This window comes from Neovison vison, chromosome 2 (assembly GCF_020171115.1).
Source record: "Neovison vison isolate M4711 chromosome 2, ASM_NN_V1, whole genome shotgun sequence".
NCBI classification, from domain to species: Eukaryota; Metazoa; Chordata; class Mammalia; order Carnivora; family Mustelidae; genus Neogale; species Neogale vison.
The window spans coordinates 231682171-231703662 of NC_058092.1; the positions used below are offsets into that span (position 1 = coordinate 231682171).

A 21492-nucleotide genomic window follows, 5' to 3' on the forward strand; every position below is an offset into this window, starting at 1 on the left:
GTCAGGGTCCTTTCCAGATCATCAGTATCCTTCCTGAGTTTCTGCCGGACGGGTCAGTTCTAGACAGAGGGGTGCGGAGCCTCCAGCCATCACAGTGGGCTTGTAGATTTCTCTTTGCAGTTCCCTTACTTTTTGTCTCAGACATTTTGACACTCTGTTGTTACATGTGTATACATTAAGGATTGTTATATCTTTTCGTGTTTTTTTTTTTAATGTTAGTCCCCACACAGTACATCATTAGCTTTTCATGTAGTGTTCCATGATTCATTGTTTGCATCTAACACCCAGTGCTCCTTGCAATCTGTGCTCCCTCAATACCCATCACTGGGCTAACCCATCCCCCACCCCCCTCGAAGCCCTCATTTTATCTCCCAGAGTCCATAGTCTCTCGTGGTTTGTCTCCCCCTCAGATTCCCCCCTTCCTTTTCCCCTTCCTTCTCCAAATGTCCTCCATGCTATTCCTTATGTTCCACAAACAAGTGAAACCATATAATTGACTTTCTCTGTTTGACTTTTTTCACTCAGCATAAGCTCCTCCAATCCCATCCATGTTGATGTAAAAATTGGGTATTCATCCTTTCTGATGGCTGAATAATATTCCATTGTGTATATGGACTATATCTTCTTTATCCACTCGTCTGTTGAAGGGTATCTCAGCTCCTTCCACAGTATGGCTATTGTGGACATTGCTGCTACATGTGCCCATTCTTTTCACTACATCTGTATCTTTGGGGTAAATACCCAGCAGTGCAATTGCAGGGTCATGGGGTAGCTCTATTTTGAATTTTTTAAGGAATCTCCACACTGTTTTCCAAAGTGGCTATACCAACTTGCATTCCCACCAGCAGTGTAAGAGGGTTCCCCTTTCTCCATATCCTCTCCAACACTTGTTTTTTCCTGCCTTGTCAATTTTTGCCATTCTAACTGGTGTAAGGTAGTATCTCAATGTGGTTTTGATTTGAATTTCCCATGATGATGAACATTTTTTTATCTGTCTGTTAGCCATTTGTATGTCCTCTTTTGAGAAGTGTCTGTTCATGTCTTCTGACCATTTTTTGACTTTATTATTTGTTTTTTGGGTGTTGGGTTTGAGAAGTTATTTATAGATCTTGGATATCAGCCCTTTATCTGTTCTGTCATTTGCAAATATCTTCTCCCATTCCATGGGCTGCCTCTTTGTTTTGTTGACTGTTTCCTCTGCTGTGCAGAAGCTTTTTATCTTGGTAAAGCATCAAAAGTTCATTTTCACTTTTGTTTTCTTGTGTTTGGAGACATGTCTTGAAGGAAGTTGCTGTGATTGCAAAGAGGTTACTGCCCTATGTTCTCCTCCAGGATTTAGATGGATTCCTGTCTCACCTTGAGGTCTTTCATCATTTTGAGGTTTATCTTTGTGTATGGTGTAAGAGAATGGTCGAGTTTCATTCTTCTGTATATAGCTGTCCAGTTTTCCCAGCTTACTGTTACATCTTTTGAGAGGGCCGATCCCGTTATTGTTATGCAATACCCCTCTTCCTTCCTGATAATTGTCCTGGCTTTGAACTCTGTTTTGTCTCAAATTAATGTAGCTACTCCAGCTCTCTTTTGATTAGTATTAGCATGGTAAATCTTTCTCCATCCCTTTTCTAGGTCTTTATATTTAAAGTGGGTGTCTTATAGAGAACAGTAGTTGAATCTTGGGTTTTCTTGTTTTTGTTTTCATTTTATCTGCTCTGGCAATCTGTGTCTTTAAAGTGGCATATTTATTAATCACATTTAAAGTGATGATTGAGGGGCATCTAGGTGGCTCAGTGGGTTAAGCATCAAACTCTTGATTTCAGCTCAGGTCATGATCTCAGGGCCATTAAGACTGAGTCTCACGTAGGGCTCCACACTGAGCATGGACCCTGCTTAAGATTCTCTCTCTCCCTCTCTCTTCCCCCAGCTCGTACTCTCATTCTCTCACTCCCTCTCTCAAATAGATAAATTTTTAAAAAATAAAGTGATTATTGATAGAGTTGGATGAAAATCTGCCATCTTGGTAACTGTTTTCTACTTGTTGCATTTGTTCTTTGTTTCTACCCCCTCTCTCCTTTTGCTGCCTTCTCTGATTTTAATGGAGCATTTTATATTATTCTGTTTTATCTCCTTTCTTGATGAATCATTTATGCTTCTTACTGAACTTTTTCCATAGCTGTGTTAGGGTTGACAAAACACATTTTTTAAAAAGATTTTATTTATTTATTTGGCAGAGAGAGAGATCACAAGTAGGCAGAGAGGCAGGCAGAGAGAGAGAGAGGGGAAAGCAGGCTCCCTGCTGAGCAGAGAGCCTGATGTGGGGCTCGATCCCAGGATTCCAGGATCATGACCTGAGCCGAAGGCAGATGCTTATTAGACTGAGCCAACCAGGTATCCTAAGAAACACATTTTTAAATAATCTAAGTTTCACTTTCAAATAATACAACCACTACCTTTAATCTCCCCTTTGGGCAAAATAGAATAGAATGGGCCTTCGGAAGGCAACAGCTCTAGTTAGAAGTTAATTACATTGTTTTTTATTATGTTTATTTTACTGTTAGCTTCTACTTCTGCTCAGGAACAGTGGTTTTTCTACTCATGGTAGTATTTTAAGTTTCTTTATGAAAGAAAGAGTGGGTAGGGGTCAGAACTCTGTTTGGAATTCATTGGTCTGATTATTGGAGTCAGGGTGAATTCCCATCACACTTCAAATTAATCCTTCTGGCTGGGGGTTTTTCTCCTATCAGGTGCATCAAAGACAATACCTATATCAACCTGCACTCCCAACAGAAGAACACGGCCCAGTTCAAGTTCAATGCCTTCAACTTTCTGAGCAACTATGACGTGGTCTACCTGCAGTGTGAGGTCGCTGTGTGCAAAGTGGGGGACCCCTCCTCCCGCTGCTCCCAAGGCTGTGTAGAACGGAGTAAGAGGGATGCAGGCCGTGTGGTGACCCCAGAAGAACAGACTGAGCATTTCCAAGTGGTGGGGCCACTGGAAATCCACAGAGGGACTGGTCGGAGTAAGACCCTTGTGTGATTTCTTCACTTTTCGCACAAATCTGTTATTAGAAAGAAAAGCCTATTTCCCTGAATAAAGTGATAAGTTTGACAAACCAGAAGCTGCCCATGGAGCCACAGGTAAAAGAAACAGCTAAGGAGGTTCTCTCTGAGTTTCGATGCTACATAAACCTTCTCTGATTGTTAAACTTGTAAGGCAGTCACTCTGTTTGCTGGCTAGAGATGCTGCATCTTCTAATTCTTCACTACCAAGAACTACACATGTTCTAAAGAACAGAGAGTTCTCTCTATATACCAAATTGTCAATTAAAAGATTTTGTTAAATTGACTCCTTAACGTTCAGATGCTAGTAGATGGATCTTATTTTTTTTTTTTTCTGTCCCTCGGGTGGTGTGAGAATTTCTTTTCAGATCTTGCTAAGAGTCTTATGAAAAATAAACTTAAGTGTTGGGAAGTCACTGCTCTTTTTTTTTTAAACCCTAATAACTGGTTAGTTGAATTGAATATGTCATTTGCTCGTTTATTCGTTGTCACCTACTCAAAACAAGCTCTTCTTGCCCATTCCAAAGGGAATACACTGTGCCTCAGCTTTGTTGGGTTTGGGTGACAGCTTTGACATTGACCACAAATGAGAGTTGGAGACTCTTGAATTGAACCACCTGTGACTGCTTTTATCACACACCCAGTCTGTGTCCCAGATCCTCAAGGCTTTATAGGAAACCTTAGGACACAGGAAACCTGAGGAACACAGGAAGAAAGGTCTGCATATCCCACACCCTCACAGAAAAAGCAGGCAGCACCATTTTATCCAAGTTCTCTTTGTATCTTAACAGAAAGAGGTCTGGGCTGTACTCAGTTCCCTCAAAGCTGTCTTTAAAGAAACTGTCTTGGGGCACCTGGATGGCTCAGTTGGTTAAGTACCCGACTCGTGATTTTGGCTCAGGTCAATCATCTCAGGGTCATGTAAGTCCCCTGTGCTGGGCATGGAGCCTGCTTAAGATTCTCTCCAAAGATGAAAAAGAAAGAAAGAATAAAGGAGGAAGGAAGGGAGGTAGGAAGAAAAAGGGAGGGAGGGAGGGAGGGAGGAAGGAAGGGAAAAAAAAAGAAAGAGAGGGAGGGAGGGGAAGAAAGTAAGAAAGGGTGAGTCTTGGACATAATTTAGTTTTGTTTTTTGCTTGTCAAGAAGTATTCAATAGCAACATTTAAAATGAGTCCTCAAGTCCAAGAAATTGTTCCCATCTGTGCCATTCAATAGCATGTATGAGATGAGAATACAGTATGGTCAAGGCTCCCAGAGGGGAGAGCAGAGTTTGGGGGAGGCTGGGAGCTAACCCTGAAGTCCTGATGAAAATCTGACATGTAACCCGAGGGTGGGCATTGCTTCAGAGGGGAACATCTCAGTCTCATGCCAGATGTGCCCTTTATCGGTAGCCATCTTGATAAATAGGATACTGACGGTATTTTGATGGCATTCCCTGCTTCTACCTGGTAGAAGTTGATGAGATGTAGTTGCTGGTCAGTCTGGTGAAGGCAGCATCTTTAAGTCAAAAGGGAATCACTCGTCACCAAGCACCTTCATCTTCGGTCACGTGATCTGAGCATCGGGCGTCTATTTCACATGAGCGCCCCAGATGAATTAAGGGGTTTTCCAAGGGTCTCTGAGCTGCTAGAGCTTCTCCTTTCTGAAGCTTACCTGCCCATTAACTGCATCTATCCCGTATGCGTTGAGGAAGTGGGAAGCCAACGGCTTCCAAAGTTAGCATCTTATAGCTTTTAACAAATGCCTCTTGTGAAAAGTGTTGAGAATGAAAGGACTGACCTTATAAGAATAAATAAATAAATAAGTGTCCAGTGAGCTCCCGGTGAGCTTCTCCAGGTGTGGTTCAGCAGGCGGGAGCCAGGAAGCTGCCCTCTCCAACAGCATTCCAGCGGATTCTGAGAAGTGGGAAGACCATGGTCACTGCCGAGCAGTCCATGCTTTATGGATCAAAAAGCACTCAACAGGGAGAAACCTGCAACCCAGAAAAAAGCCTCAAGAGAAGCCTGCTCTCTCTAGCCAAGGACTGGTAAAGGAGTACTCAGGCAAGATTGTGAGCCATGGGTAAAACTGTGTCCCTACCTCAGCCCAGCCAACAAAGGTGAAGTGGGGAGCCTAGACTTCCTCCTGCCCCCAGGATCCCTTCCACCTTCCCTCCCCTCTGCAGGTTCTATCATCTCTGCGCAGTAACTGGGGCCTTCGCAACACCCCCATGTCAAGTGGAGACCAGGTGGGGAGGCTGGGCTTCCAACCCCACCAGGCAGGAAGACCACCCCTCTCAGACTTCTCTGGGGTGGTGTCAGAGGGGACCTTGTAGAGAGCCAGGACCTCTACCCCCCACCCAGAGGTAACAAGGTGGTGCCACCTTCCTGGGGGGAGGGGCAGCAGAGGCCATGAAGGTAGCCTGGCTTCCGCCCTGCCCTGTAGAAATGAGGAGACCCTCCCATCTTGTCCACACATGCTGGTATTCCATCGCATGTTTTGCTTTTAGCCTTGCTGAAATGCTCTGTTAAACATATCTCTTGGGGGCGCCTGGGTGGCTCAGTCTGTTAACCATCTGCCTTCAGCTCAGGTTATGATCTCAGGGTCCTGGCATCGGGCCCCGCATCAGGCTTCCTGCTCCACATGGAGTCTGCTTGTCCCTCTCCCTCTGCCCTCCCTCATGTTCTCTCTCTCAAATCAATAAATAAAATCTTCTAGAAAAAAAAAAAAAGCATGTCTCTTGAATATAGCATAGAGTCAGAATGGAATGCTGTGGGACATTCAGAAAATCCTGTTCCTCTAGGAAGTGAGCGTGGTGGCCGCTCTGGTGTGACAGCTGTATCTCCCTCCAGTAGAACCATTGTTCAGGCTGCCGGGAGTGTGGGTGGCTGATGGCTCTCAGCCCCAAGACTCTGTGGGGATTCCCTCAGCTCAAGGCAGCTGCCTTGGCCACGTTTGCAGCCTTCAACCAATGGCCGGTGGATAGAGGTGTTTCATGTGACGGGGTACCAAGCCCCAGTGTGGGGACATCTCTGACAGGCCAGCTGAGCCCAGGATGCAGGGCGTTGGCCAGGCTTTTTGCTGCCCCTGCCTCACCACTCACCAGCCCCCTGCCAGGCCTGCTTCCCTTCCCCTGCCAGGGCTCGCTGCTAGGCCCATGCCCCAGAAACCCTTCGGCACACAAACCTCTCCACCAGAGGTGGTCTCCCAGGACCCAGCCCAAGACGGTCAGTACCAGGCGGGTCCGAGGAAGCAAATTCAGAAGCAAGACTCGGGGGCTGCCCGGGGGGACTCCTCACCAGCAGCAAGTGGTACAGAGGCAGCCCCTGAGCACAGATCATCTCCTCATTCAACCCTCACGAGCACAACAAGCTGGGGTGGGGGTGGGGCAGCTGCTACCTTCCTCATTTTAAATTGTGGAAATCAAGGCTGAGGGTGACCTGGCCAAGGTAACCCACCAGGTAAGGGGAAGAACTAAAACCCAGGCCACCCACTTCAGATCTGGAACCTTTACTTACTTTACTGCCATCTCTCCTGAAGAAAAACACTTTCTGCTGTGTATGATTTTCTATCTCTGATGCGCTGGCATAGCTCAGTAGGTCCACTGCAAAGGGTTTGTGACTCATGGTGATACAGTTTTACACTGTCCCCGAGTCACACTATGTGATGGTCTTCTTGGTATCACACTGCTGTGCCTGGCCGCCCAGACAGCTTCACGCAGTTCCTGACAGAAAGCGCTGGGCCCGGGACCACACTGCCTTGACTGAGTCTGACTTGCCTGTTCTCATTACGTTCTCAAGTGCTTTCGCGTTAGGTTGGAAAAGAACTTTGTAGTAGCTCCCTTTGGTCATACAGATGAACACAGAGGAGACTAGACCACATGGCCACACGGGGCAAGGGCTTAGAAAATCCATGTGGAAATACTAAAAAGAAAATGGGGAAGATCTGTTTTCATTTGGAGGTGGAAACCCAGCAGGCCCCAAACAACTCGTGCGGTAAGAGTAGCAATGCTGTGTTACCCGTGCTGTACTCCTGGGCACGCGCGGTATCAAATCCAAGCGTCTGGGAGTCAAGGAGTGTCCCTGGGTGTTCAGAAATGTGGTTGCCTCTTTGGATGTGTATTAGAACCTGAAAACATGGTGGTGTTGGATGGTGGGGACGAGTTGTACTGTCCTCCTAGGACAAAGAATTCAACATGTGTGGTGTGAGTAAGTTAGTGCACACGGAGGCTTCTATACTGCGGATAGGAAAGTGTCAGCCAGAACGGACTTCTCCTTTTAGGGTTACCTTTGGCTTTGGTGTTTGGTGGTAAATGGGAGGAGAATTGTTTTCATTCATTAACCTAGAAACCACACAGAAGGCTCTCCTTTTATAGTCAGGTTCTTCTTTCCTGTTCTTACATCATGAAATAGCTTTTTTCTTTCCAGAGCTGTTCTCTGAAATGTGTTTAAGCTGTAAAATGCTGAGGCTCTGAATTAGAGTGAGGCACGTGAATAAACAAGATGTCAGTCTCTCTGTCACACTTAGTTTCAAAAACTGTAACCCTCGCGTACATTTCAAAAGGTAGCATATTTGCATCTAGGTAACAAATACATTTAATGCCGAAGATTTAAGTAAATACAACCTTCTTCTTTTCACCTAATATTGACGGATACTGTTCCATGCTTGTGAAAAAGGACGTTTCTAATTCATCTGGTATTTTGGTGACTTTCGTTCTTAGCATGGACATAATGTTTGTTCATTTCAACCACACCTGCAAGGCAGCAAGCTCTGACCACAGTGACAGCAGGAACTGCGTCATTTTTATGCGGCTCTCTCCAATTTATTCATAATATGTAGCCATGGGGCATTTCCTTTGGCATTTGGGAAAAATGGGTCTCACTGAAGGCTGAACTGGTCAGTTAATATTCTGAAGCTTCTCATATTTATAGTCTGTTCTCTGATTCACAAAATGCCTTGCTACGATCACAGCCACCATCACAACATTCAGAGCAAGGACCATGAATGAAAACAGATGCAGACTGTCAGAAGATTGACTCTGAGTTTCTTCTCTGTGTATTTGGCCCTGAAATCCTGTAAGTGGAAACCAGATAAAAATCATTTAAAGAAAAGTATTACTTGGCATTACAAAATTTTTGTGAATGGGTATCTCTCCATAGCCTCCGAGTCTTAGGCATCAGTGAAGGACCTTATGATACATAACGCCAAAACAGCCTAAGGAAACTGCTAACAACTCTTTCAATTAATGTATGTTTCTGTTTCATTTAAAAGACAAGATGTGTTTACATTTGTTTGTTTAAATAGCTACTTTGTTGCCCTGAAATAAGGTGAGAAACTTGTGGAATTTAAGCATCAAAATCAAACAGAAGTGCAGGTCCATCTACTGATGGTCACTATCTCCCAAAGTCCCCAAAATATATTTGATCGATGGAGACACAACTAATTTCTTCTCTTCCAACAGGAAAAGGGTACTCTTCTAATGTGCATGATAGTTCTATAACTTTCATTCACAAATTTTCAACTAATCTAGCCTAATATCCATAGATGCATTGTCTTTTTACTGACTATATTTATAAAATTACTGGATTTAACTTTTGTTCTCTTTTGTTTTTATCATAGAAATATTTTGCTACAAACTAGAATCCTACTCCTTCCGAATCCATTCAAATAATAATAAAGACAGAGGTCATAAGATTCTCTTATGCCAGGATCATTTTCATATGAGATAAATTCTCATAAACACTTTTCATGTAACTATGGTCTATCGAAGCCATTCAGCCATGGCTTGTCCTTGGGCATTCACTGTTCTGGGACCTGGCAGGGCTCATGTTTCCAACCTTTAAAAAGAAGCAGGGCTGTGTTGCAAATATGCTATTTTCTCTGTTTTGGAAAAAAATCTTTTTGTTTTTCCAAAAAGGTGATTTGTGTGAGATGCTGATTCATCTGATTCAACTCATTTAGGAATGAAAATACATTGCTTTTGATTCTGTTATCTGCCATGGTGTGGCTATAATAAGAAGTCAGAAAGCTAAGAGAAATTGTTGTTTTTAGAAGTGAGGATATTACATTTATACTGAGAAGCCATGGGAATAATGGTGAATTATCAGTGCATCATATGCTTACAATGTACATGGCTTTCATTTTATCCACTAACAGAAAGAAAAATTAATCTTGTGTGCTTACCTGATTACGGGCTTTCCTACAAATACTATAAATCTCTAAACTATACCTTCTTAAGAAGGAATATATTTGAGCAGAATTTTATGAACCATGTGGTATTCTTAGTTCAGGAAATAGCTTTTTTCTTACCTGGATTTCCACTTGCACTTCGATCCCTTTTCAGACGAATAGGTCCTACGACAGACTCAGTCTTCCATTTGTACGAAGAAATGTCTCTTTTCCTTCTAGAGACACAGCCTTGGTTGCAGCGAGACTGATGGTCACCACTGTCACATATCAAAATCTTACACTGGAGATATACAGAGCCCAGACTTCTCAAGAATTTAAAGGCGTTAAATTGGAATCTTCCATAGTGTCCAGATAATGGATACATCATACAAGTGTCATCTTGAATACATCTAGAACAGGATTTACGGCACATTTAGAAAGTTTCCAGTTCAGTCTTTTCAGTATTGAAAAGAGATGATACAAAGTTTTCTCTGAACTGTCTGATCTGTGGGTCAAAAATTTCTCCAGAAAGACAATGTCTCCCATCCAAGTACAAACCAGGCCTGACCCTGCTTAGCTTCTGAGATCAGACAAGATCAGGTGCATTGTATGTTAAGTGATGAATTGTTCAATTCTACTCCTGAAACTGATATTACACTATATGCTCTAACTAACTAGAATTTAAATAAAAATTTGGAGAGAAAAAAAAATAATAAAAAAAAGACAGTCAGTGTCTTTAGCTCAGACTGTATTGAGCTAAGGCTATGACCTGATTCCTGGGTAAAATAAAATTCCCTCCAGCAATAACATTTCTAGTCCACATGAGTTAGGTAGAAAATCAATTCAGATATATTAGAGCTCTTACACCTTACCTTAGACACTTGCTATGAAGATATCAATATGGTGGATGTAGTTTAAGTCCATCAGCTTATAGAAAAAAAGGGAAAACTTTCCTTTAAAAAAAAAAACCTTAAGAAATTTTTTTTTTTTTTAAAGTAGGCTCCACGCCCGATGTGGGGCTTAAACTCATAACCTTGAGATTAAGAGTCATAAGCTCTACCGATTGCAACAGCCAGCACCCCTTCACTATTTTGTTTTATTTTTAAGTAAGGAATGCCACAGATACTTTATAAATTTCATTACACTTCTGTTCTGAAGTTGGAACAAGTGAAATACTCTTCTGGGATTTTGTTGAAAATAACCAAAATGTGGAGAAAAAAAGTAAAAATGAAAACATAAATCCTCCTTGACAAAAAATAAATTTGTTTCTACCAGCAAATATTTTGGAAATAGACTTAAAATTCTAGGGGATATGGGCTGTGGTTGTAGAAATGCTCTAACTTAAGTTATCTGTAATTAGTGCACAGTAACTATATTTCATAAAATGATTACATTTACTAAATTCAATGGTAGCAGTACTAGAAAAAAATTGATGAATCGTGGATCCATGCACAAACAACACTACTTCATTCAAATCACTGTTAATCCTCGGAAAAGCATGTCACCCTGCAGTACGTACCCACTCCTGATCAGGTCATAGGTTGGAGATGCAAAGTCAGGCGTGGGAGAGGCAATGCAGGTATCCAGAAATACCACCAAATTTGGATCGGAGGTGCGCAGACTGACTTGCACAAAAAGAGTTTCGTTCAAATCCACGTAATATGGTGACTCCAGTATAGGCTTTTCAAATGAACTGGATTCAAAAAGAGCCATGCTTGTGTTGTATTTGCCCAGGGCGCTTTGATTTTGTATTACGTCATCTTCCGTTACATACATCATCTCCACAGTAGAATTCGATTCCATTTCACACTTGAGAACGATCTGGAGATGCTTCTGGCGGGTGATCACTTCCGACGTGGGGGATGGGATGAGAGTGATCATGTTGGTGTAGGTGACCGAGTGATCCTCCACCTGCAGTGACATGGAATTCAAATGCTGTACGGCAAGTCGGGTAATCATTTAGAGCCCAGATACGAAAAACATCTGCAGACAGAGACACAATTTCCTTAAATCACAAGATAGCAGCTTTTCTACCAGTGTACTCTAAGGCTCCAAAGTGCTTTATTTAAGAAACATTCTGGGTAGGAAGAAAAGGTGTGAGATGAGAGACAGAGCTTGACTTGGAAAGACCTGAAGATAGAATTAGAACTTTTTTCAGTTATGTTAAAAGCAATTCTGAACACCAACTTCCACCCCTAGAAAGACTTGAGACCCTGTAATGCAAGGGCTTCTTCCATAAGTAGCTTTGTATTAGGGTGGCTTCCTGGGCGGTTTCCCAAGTGTGTGCAGACAGAAGTCTTGCAGTAGGTTTCCCCAGGATGCCTTCCCTCCAGGTGTACAGAGGATGGCCCAGGTGTTCATTTGGAGCAGAAAATGATGATTTACTTCTATTCTTATCCATTCTCTGGAGTAGTTGCCATTCTTCTTGACAAGGTTGTTGTCTAATGACATGAGTGGCATGTTTAGGGTATACAGCCTAAAGGGACTTACAGGTTGCAAATGTTTGAGATCTTAAAGTTCTAGAAAATGGAAAACAAATCACAAACTTGTGTTCTACATCTCTCAAACAAGTCTCATGTTTTTACCTTCTCCCTTTACAGGGGAAAGAAGGAGATCATAACAATCCAGCTAGATCTTTGCTAAATGTGAGCTCTAATCAGTTTCTACACAAGTACTGCTGCTGGGCTGTGACACCCGTGGCATCTAGGTATCCAGACGCCCTTCAATGATTTCCCCAAGTTCTTCACCTTCCAGGAAAGAGAACCACCTCTAGTTACCCTGAGAATAAATGTGGCGACTTGGCAGTCGTGTTTAAATGAGTGAGTGCACGCAAATGTTCCCACGGGTTTGCCATGGATTGAGCCCTGAAGTTCTGGGACATGTTCTTTAGGGCCACCAGAAAGCCCTGCATTGCCAGCATCACCCAACACACCGCTGGCATTTGACAAAACCCAGCTCAGTGCCTCACTTTACCTTTTTGATCGTACCACATCCATCAAGAGGAAAAGAAAATTCCACCACGTTTGAGATTTTCGGTCTGCAAGTTGGGTCATTCAGGTGTAAGTTATTCTCTCTGTATTTAAATGACGCCAGGTAGGATTTACTTATGATAGCTCTCATCTTGTCAGAGGAGCAAGTTAAAGATGCTGTTCAGAAAAAAAAAAAAAAAAGGTTGATTATGTTTACGGCAGCTAGAACTTGGATCTTGAAAAGCTGTATATACAGAAGACAATATAAAAACTCAAAACCCTTTTTGCTTTAAACCATAATCGGAAGCCTGAGCCAGCAGAGCAGTTCGTTCGCCTTCTACAAGGTTCACTGTGACCTTGTCTGCAACTTGATTCTGTAAATCTATTATTTTTGGTTGTGCCTTTAGGCAAGGCATTGCAGAAAACAGCCCATATTTTTTACAGAAATCTTTTCTAAGTTAATAAAACCATTCATTTCCTCTCATACTAAGCAACGTACTTCTCAAGGTTCAGATTATGAGTATACATTTCAAAGGATCTATGACAGGCTTGCAAATAGGGATAGCCACAGGTAGGCTAAGAATTAAGAAGCAGTTTCTATGGACACAATCTTCAAAGAGCTCCAAATAGCTAAGGAATGTGACTTACTAGTGTTGATATTTTCTGCATAAATGGAAGTGTAGGAAGCAGAGAAGCCCCGGTAGGAGTTGGCGTAATCTGTTGATAGCACCACGGTCAACGAGTCTGATGAGGATTCAAAGGTGGGCCTTACGCGGCCACACACTTGTCCAATTAGGCCAGAGGTGGTGGAGGGACCGTCATAGACAGCAATGAAATCAAATCTGCAGTGTTCATCCACTTCTAAGCTAGAGAAATAGGGCCTCTGGTGAAAAAGCTTTCCGAACCAATTCAATCCTCAGCATCAGAGTCAAGTGATGAAAGAGTTTTCCTTGTGATGGTAGCTCAGGTTTAGGAAAAACCTAGGGCTTTGCCAGTCCCTGATGTGACTTCAGAATCTTCAGCAAAATAGACAAATAGGGTGCCTGGGTGGCTCAGTTGGTTAAGCAACTGGCCTTCAGCTCAGGTCATGATCCTGGAGTCCCGGGATCAAGTCCCCCGTGGAGCTCCCTGCTTGGCAAGGAGCCTGCTTCTCCCTCTAATCCTCCCCTTCTCATGCTCTCTCTCTCTCTCATTCTCTCTCTCTCAAATAAATAAAATCTTTTTTAAAAAATAGACAACCTAGTTCACTGTAATAGTACTGGTGTTTTCTCTATACACCGATGCTATGAAAAGTGCCCATCTGTGAGGGGGCTCACACAATTTCTCTTCTCCAGGTTCCCCCTTTGCCAGTGGGCTCTCTGCATTTCACCAACAGCAGAAATGGACCCACAGTACTTACAAAATGTCTCTGAAGTTTAGTTGTATCTTATAACCTTTCTCCACTTGTATGTGCCACACGCAGTAAGCCAGCTGGGGATGCGAGTTCGGGTAATTGGGGCTGGTAAAAGAGCCTTCCAAGGAGTCCAAGTAACCACCACAGTCTGGAACAGCTGAAAGGCATGTGAGGGTGACCGAGAATGTAAATCAAGAGAGACTTCATTTAGTTTCCCCACCGTGCACTGAGCTAAATAAGCAATTCCCTACGCCACCCAAATGTTGCTCCATTATCCTCTTTCGAATTGGGAAATTTTCATCCTTCTTTATCACTGGATTTTCTAACCACTGCTCCGGGGTAAAGGGACACTGTAAGATCTGTCCCAGCTTTAGAGACCCTCCATGGCATGGACTAAGCCAAAGAAAATGACATCACGCTCTCAGGACTGTCATTGGAGGCTCTTCCTCACTCGGCCCCAGCCCCGCTTTCCAGCCTCATCCACACTGCACGTGACCTGCTGCGCCAGCCTGTCCTTTCTTCCCGCAGCTCCTCGGACTGTCAGTTTCGGCAGACAGGAGTCCTCCTCCCGTGCTTCTCACCTCTCCCTACCCTACACTCTCTTTCCAAGTCAGCTCAGATGTAGCCGACACGAACCCACGTTCGGTCCCTCTCTCCCCCGGTCGGGAAGCAAGCAGCTGGACAAGAGAAAGACAGGCCACACCAAAGGCTCTCTTTTGGGGGACGTAAAACAGTGGAGGTCAGCTAAAGCACAGGAGGCACGTCAGGTAGTGGCCAGGGTAAGGCCTGAAAAGGGGGCCTGGGTCTGGCTCTGGAAAACCGTGACCGCTCCACTCCCGAGACTGGCGTGGTTTAAGAGGAGAGTGACGCGACCGGCTCCGGGCCTCAGGAGGCAAACCAGAATGGAGCTTTGCTCACCAACCCACTCGCAGAATTTCTTAGCATTCTGCTTTGCGTTGTAGCGGAATCTGGGTGCTGGGAATGCAGAGCCACGGTAACATCTGATCGCCTGACGAGTTAGGTCAGCATTTCTCATCGTCTGCTTCCTAATCTTTGTCAGAGCTATGTGGGGACCTTGTCAAAGGTGAAGGTTCTCGAGCCCCAACGCAGATCTTCTGAACCAGACCAGAGAGGGAGGCGCGGTCCCTGAATGGGGGTTTCAAGGGATCTTGGGGATATTCTGAAACAGGCCGAACTTGGAGAGTCTGCTTTGGGCTGTCCCACAGTGCGCCCCGGCGTGCAGCCCTCTGATCAGCCCCTTCCATCTGCCTCACTGGGAGGTAGTTAGAAAGGCAAAGTCATGGGCTCCATCCCAGAACCAGGGAAGCAGAGTCGCTGGGGTGGGAGTGGGAGCAGGGATCTGATTTCACAAGCTCTCCGGGTGATTCTCACGCACGCGAGTTAGAAAACCTCTGCTCTCACAAACGGAGAACTCAGACTCGAGGTTATGACCCCCCACGCAGGAGCATGTGTAATTTCTATGCTCGTAGGTGATCGGTGCATAGGTTGCATAAGTGAAAACTCACAGCTGCCAAAAGAGAAGAAGTAGTAGAAGATGAAGACGCTTCTTTGAATTCTTACAGAGTCAGTGAGGATTTGAATCGTTAATGTATCATTTGATGATTCAAAAACAGGAATGTAGTCATGTTTACTGCAGACTTGCCCCAGCAGAGAGCCCTTGGTAGAGTTTCCATCAAAAACTTTAATGTTTTCACTTTCACATCTTCCCTCAGGATCAAGCCTGCGAACAGAACACGCCAGGGGTGGAGATGAGCCAGCAGCAGGCAGGGGGTCAGGGTGTCAGCTGCTCGCAGCGGCACCCCAGATGCCAACACCTGTCTGCATGGCATGTCTGTTTCGTATCAAACTCCCCAAGACCAACCACCCCCCACCTCCCTCAGCATCAAACCACACCCCATCAATCTAGAAATGCCTCAGGGGACTGAACTGCTTTGCCAACGATTCTGTAAAGTCAAGGATTGGGGGAAGGTGGGTCTGGAACCCAAGACCCTCACCTTCCACGTCCGTCTCTCCTATTCCTCGTGCCCGTGTGGGAATTGTGGGGTGGGAGCTTCTTATTTAGAATTCATTCCCCTTGAGGTTGGACATCCAAGGCTGATGAAAGCGGGAGCAACTCATCCTCCCCGGCGCCCCCTCTCAAGGTAAAGCGGATTTAGCCTCTTCCCAGCCCCTTCCTTCCTTCACAGCCCCACGTCCTCATTCCTAAGGACAGTCCCAGGCCCTGCGTCGGGCACGGCAGGGCAGGATGACTGTTTTCTGCCCGTTCTGACAGGGTCTGTCCAAAAGCCCCCAGAATCCCGACGGAGGGCCACGGCGCCCTAGAGGGAAACACGAGGGCGGACAGACCCCAGTTCTCCCTCCACCCCGAGCCCCTCTCTTGCCGTGGAACCTTGCACAAGCGATTCACTATTTCTTCTCCTCAGTCTCTTCTGTAAATGGGGAGTCCCAGTCTTCGTCTGGTGTGGGGGTTCCCGTGTTCTCAATGGGAAGCGCCTGGCGCAGGCCCGGCCGCAGGCAGCGTCTAAGCGTGAAAAGCTCATCTCCCCTCCCTCCCTCTGCCGCTCCGCCATGCCCCCCCTCTCCACACACCAAGAGTGATGCAGAGGATTCTCCGTAGCCCTAGAAGTCCAGGGAGTGTGGGAGTCCCCCTTCCCCTCTGTTTCCCTGAGGGCCACAGAGACCCGCTCCCCCGCCCAGGCATAGGGGCAGGCACCCCCCAGCGTGGCGCCTTGACCAGCGGGGGCGGCAGGAAGCGCCCCTGGGCTCGTGACCTCTGCACTCCCCTTCCCGGGCCCCAGTCGCCCCCACCTGGACCAGAATCTGGGCCCAGGGCCCAGCAACCGCACTTTCGCAACACCCCCTCCGCCCCCCCCCACGTCGAGTTGCTCTGAGACTCCCCAGCTTTGGCACCACGGGGATTGGGAAAGACTTTGAGCCCTGGAGCCAGGTGGCTTGGCTTCCAGTCCTCTCCCGCCTGTGGTCATCTGTGACTTTGGGCACATGAGGTGACTTCTCTGGGATTTCTTATGCACCCAGTGGGGATTAGATTGCATCCACCCCGAGAGCTGTTGAGAGGCTTAACTGAGGCAGTTCGCCCCGAGCCCCGAGGGAGGCTCCTAGAGCAGGGCCCTGTGCTCAGCTTGGCCTCACGCTGCCGTGACCTGGGCACTTAGAGAAGATGGGCGTGAGTAGGTATTGATTTCAAAATGAAAAGTTAAAGAAAAAACACCCGATGGCCTGGTTCCCACCCCCGGGGATTCTGATCTAATTGTCTGGTGTTCAGCCTGGACATCTGGGTTTGGGGAAGGTCCCTGCTGATGAGAATGCGTAGCAAAGCCTGGAACTGCAAGTTTAGTGTTTTAGGGCCTGGAATCTGGTACTAATGCCGGTCATTCTACTCACTGTGCCACCTGAGACAAGTTCTCCAACCTCCCAGTGCCTGTGATAACCACACCAACCTCCAGGACCTCTGTGACCAAAGCCAGGGGCCCAGTCATCAGTCAGTACTATCAACCACTATCTTCGTCTTCGTCGTCGTCATGGGAGTTTCCATTATCTCTAGGACCAGCTGATTTTTTCTGACACACACTCCGAGTGTGGCCAGAGTTCAACCATCCTCACTGGAAAATACAGACTCTACTTACTGGAAATAGGAAAAGATGATTCTGATGCTCTTGTTTTCTGGTCTTTCTAGTGTCCAGGTGCAGTCCTCGTTGGGACTGAGTTGCAGGATTAGGGCCCGGTGGACATCTGACTGGCTGGAGCCTCCCAAGCTGGCCTGGCAGCTTGATTTGCCTGGGAGAGACCACGGTTCACAATGAATAAACTCAGCTGCCCCTGGCCTTCTCCTTCAGCAATTAGGACTCTACCCCCCATAGGTAATATTCATACAAGCATGCACGTAATTGTGATGGTATTTAGTTCGTTCCAAAGTAAGCCACCATCCAATGATTTCCCCGTCTTAGAGCCCTTAGGGAGAAAAAATGTATGATTTCTCTATATGTGGATCATAAAAAATAAAGACTATAGGGGTGCCTGGGTGGCTCAGTCAGTTAAAAGTCTGTCTTCCACTCAGGTCATGATCCCGGGGTCTTGGAATTGAGTCCCACACCGGACTCCCTGCTCAGTGGGGAGGCTGCTTCTCGCTCTCCATCTGCCTGCCACTCCCCCTACTTGTGTGCTCTCTTTGTCTGTGTCAAATGAAAAAACAGAATCTTTTTTTTAAAAATTAATTAAATAAATACTATGTTAGGGCTTAAGGAAAGATGGTTTTACCAAGAAGCTATATCTACAATATATAAAGAACTCTTATAACTCAACGATTAAAAGATAACCCAATAAAAAATAGAGAAACAACAAAAATAGATATTTCTCTAAAGAACACATAAAGGCCAATAAACACATGAAGAAATACTCAACATCATTAGTCATCGGGGAAATGCAATTCGAAACCACAGTGAGATACGACTTCACACCATTAAAGATGCAAAACAAAACTAGAGTGAAAAACACAAAGTAAATGAGTCTTGACAAGGATGCCGAGAAATTGGAACCCTCCTGCAAAGCTCATGGGAAGGTAAAATGGGACAGCTGCTGGGAAAATGGTCTGACAATTCCTCAGAAGATGAAACAGGGAATTACCATAACCCAGCCGTTCTACTTCTAGTTTCTTCTAGGCATATCTCCAAAGGAATGAAAACATATGTTCACACAAAGAAGTGTACACTAATGTTTATTTATAGCAGCACTAGCCAAAATACCAAATAAGTGGAAACAACCCAAATGGGCATCAACTGACGAATACGTAAAACAGGGTCTATCTGTACAATGCAGGATTATTCAGCAATGAAAAGGGATGAGGTACTAATGTATGGTACGGCGCGGATGCATCTTGTAAATATGACACTGAGCATAAGACCGCAGATTATAGGATTTCTATGCATACGAAAAGTCCTGATTAGGGAAATCTGTAGAGACAGAAAATAGATTAGTGGTTGCATTGGGCTGAGAGTATTGGGAAATATGGGGAGTACCTGCCAATGGGTACAGAGTTTCTTTTTGGGATGATGAAAATGTTCTCAAATTAAAGAACGGTGACAGTTGCACAATTCTGTGTGTATACTAAAAACCAGTAAATTTTACATTTTAGAAGAGTGGATTTATATGTAATATTATTCATTATAATTCATATTATATCCTAATAAAGCTATTACTAAAGAAAAAGGAGGAGGAGGAAGAGGGGCAGGAGCAGCAGCGGTGGCTATAATGGAACATGAACAAGAAAATTAAATACTTTAATGAAACCCAACAAACAGTTAAAAACTCCACTTAGAAACAAAAAGCTTTTCATTTCCCTTTTTATCAGCAAGTGATGGGTGATGTCCTTATAACAACAGTCTCTTATTTATTTTCCCCTAACAATTACTATTATGTTTACTAGTAAAAAATATCAGAAAGCAAAGACAATTACAGATAAAAGCATAGGGTCCCTGGGTAGCTCAGTCATTAAGCATCTGCCTTTGGCTCGAGTCGTGATCCCAGAGTCCTGCGATGGAGGCCCCCGTCAGACTCCTTGCTCGGCAGGAAGCCTCTTCTCCCTCTCCCACCACCCGCCCCCCGCCCTGCCGCTTGTGTTCCCTCTCTCTCTCTGTGTCTCTGTCAAATAAATAAATAAATAAACCTTTAAAAAAAAAAAAAAGATAAAAGTATAATCCCGCCCACTGAGGAAAAAAAAAATCACCATTAAAACCTTGTTGTAGAAACTTCAACCTTTTCTTTCCTCGTCTACTTCTAGATTTTTAAAGATGCTCCAATGTATATATTTTAAACATAAACACCATCATAGTGTACAAACGTCAGGTAGTTGTCTTCTCTCTTAAGGTGGATCCTGGGCACCTTTCTTACAATTTCTAAGAAATCGCCAAAGTTACACCTTTGTTTGCCTTTACAACTTACAGAATAAATGAAGGAAATTTATACTGCTTTTTACATTAGGTAAATGCAGTGTGTTTGTGTGCACTTTTATAATTATTTCCAAAATATTTAATTTACAGGAGTGAAATTACTAGGTAAAATTCTTTACCCTTTTATATTTTTATGTATATTGTCATATAGGCCTGAAAAGCCTTAGTACTAATTCAAAATCATATCAAGTGCATACAAATAAATGTTCCCTGTATTAAGGCCATTAGCAGATATTAAAACTTGAAAAACTTTTCAGCAGAGGCCTCTGGAAAGGAGGTCTCCTTATTTTGATAGGAAACAACAGGTTCAATTTTCTTACCTTCAGACTTGGTCCAATTCAACTCCGCCAAACATGGCACAATTAAGAGGGCCAAGAGGAGGAGCCGCCTTCTCACCGCCTCCATCGTAGTCAGGGGAAGAACAGCCTGAAGGGTGGGCAGGCTTTTATACCTTCCAGTGCTCTATATCTGGTTTCAGGGCTTTCTGGAGACTTCAGGGTGTGTGTCCCTTTGACCGAGTGAGGGCCAGATTGGTGTGAGAATGGGGCAGCTGTGTGATTGATCTTATCCGCAACCCCTAACACTGAGTGTTTGCTCTCCTCGATTCACTCCTGGAACGATGACAGAAAGTTCCCCAAGTAAAGCTCTTCAGAGGGGATCTCCAAGTAATTCCTCCTAGCACCAACCCGGAAACAAACCTTGGCCCTCCTGCTTGTGCAGGTCACGGAGTGGGTAGCACTACTGATACCTTGAGCCTCCACTGCTCTTCACTAAAGACGAAAGTCAAAGGATCAGCTGGGGAGAGAGGTGGCACCTGGGCAAAATATGGGACTATGTAGGTCACTCTGATGCTGGCCAGGGTACTGAGACTGAGGGACAGAAGGAGGTAGCCCAGGATAGGGAGGAAAAAGAAAGTCCAAGTCCAGGTTCAACTTCCAGGAATTCAAACCATTATGCCTGGAGAGCCTGGAGCAAGTGACCTGAAGTCTTCTAGGCACTCTGTTTTACAGATGACAGAAAGGAATCCTGGTGTCCAAGGTGACACGGGGGCTGTAGTGGCAAGGCCAGCACCTGTGACATCAGGAAGTCATGCTCACAAGAACCTATGGGACAGCCCTCTTTTCACTCATCCATTTATTTAAAAATATGTTAGTTACTGTTCTACAGTCTGGGGATTTTGAACGGAAGATGAGAAACACAGTCCCTGTCCCCATGGAACTTACTAGGTGGAGGAGATAGGCAACAAACTGTTAAATTACAAATAGTGAGAGGTACTACAAATATAAGGAAAGAAGGTGATGGCCTAGATTGCAGGGGGAATGCAGTATTAGCATGAAACTGAGAAAGATGAAATTTGAGCAAACAGAAAGAGACATTCATTTGTAATCTGGACTTAGGAGAAACATTTTAGGCAAAAGAATGGGCCAGTGCAAAGGCCCTGGGGCAGGAATCAGTTGGGTATGTCTACAAAGTAAGGGAAGGCAGGCCAGTGCGTAAAGGGGAGGGAAGTGGGCTGTAAGGTGGGGAGAGGCAAATAATTGTCCAATTGTGAAGTATTTATAGGTCAGATGAGACATTTGGATTTTATTCGAAGTTTGATGGGATTTTTTAAGCAGGAAAATGATGGCCAATTTTAAGGACTTTCCCAGCAGCTCTGTGGAGGTAATAATATTATATACTGAATTTCTACCTTTAAACCCTTCCTGGGTGCCCTCAAATTTCCATGTTGTTCAGACTGTCCTGCAGCCCAGAAACCCTTACTTGGCTCTAGGACATGAGTTCCCAGGCAGGGCTGTGACCCAGGAGGACTGTTCCCAGTCAGGCCCCCAGATCAGGCATTTGGCATCATACCAGTGCCACAGTGGCAAGGCCAGCACCTGTGACACTGGGAAGCTGTGCTCACAAGCTTGGACACTCACCAAGGTACCTGGCACCACTCCACTCA

At 44.9% G+C, this 21492-nt stretch overlaps 2 protein-coding genes across 2 annotated transcripts in view; one reads left to right on the forward strand and one right to left on the reverse strand.

Annotated features, from left to right (window-relative positions):
• Window positions 1-3330, forward strand: part of LOC122899300 (deleted in malignant brain tumors 1 protein-like) — a 109497-nt gene extending 106167 nt beyond the window's left edge. Inside the window, 1 exon segment of the mRNA XM_044236849.1 lies at window positions 2742-3330. Within this exon segment, the coding sequence (XP_044092784.1) occupies window positions 2742-3033 (292 nt within the window). The 3' untranslated portion in view covers window positions 3034-3330.
• Window positions 3331-7836: 4506 nt separating this feature from the next.
• CUZD1 (CUB and zona pellucida like domains 1) lies at window positions 7837-19952 on the reverse strand. The gene is made up of 9 exons (XM_044236850.1): window positions 19868-19952; window positions 17229-17379; window positions 15090-15304; window positions 13570-13720; window positions 12819-13036; window positions 12175-12347; window positions 10721-11112; window positions 9343-9611; window positions 7837-8106 (listed from the first exon to the last, which is right to left on the reverse strand). Exons 1-9 carry the CDS (start codon window positions 19950-19952, stop codon window positions 7931-7933), a joined length of 1830 nt encoding a protein of 609 aa, XP_044092785.1. The 3' UTR covers window positions 7837-7930.
• Window positions 19953-21492: the final 1540 nt, after the last annotated feature.

Coding starts and splice junctions, on each gene's coding strand:
- CUZD1 (XM_044236850.1), bottom strand. CDS start 19,952: ATGGAGGCGGTGAGAAGGCGGCTCCTCCTCTTGGCCCTCTTAATTGTG. Junction 9,612..10,720: donor TATGACCTGATCAGGAGTGG/GTACGTACTGCA, acceptor ATCCTGTTCTAG/ATGTATTCAAGATGACACTT. Junction 8,107..9,342: donor AAGTGCAAGTGGAAATCCAG/GTAAGAAAAAAG, acceptor TTCCACTTACAG/GATTTCAGGGCCAAATACAC.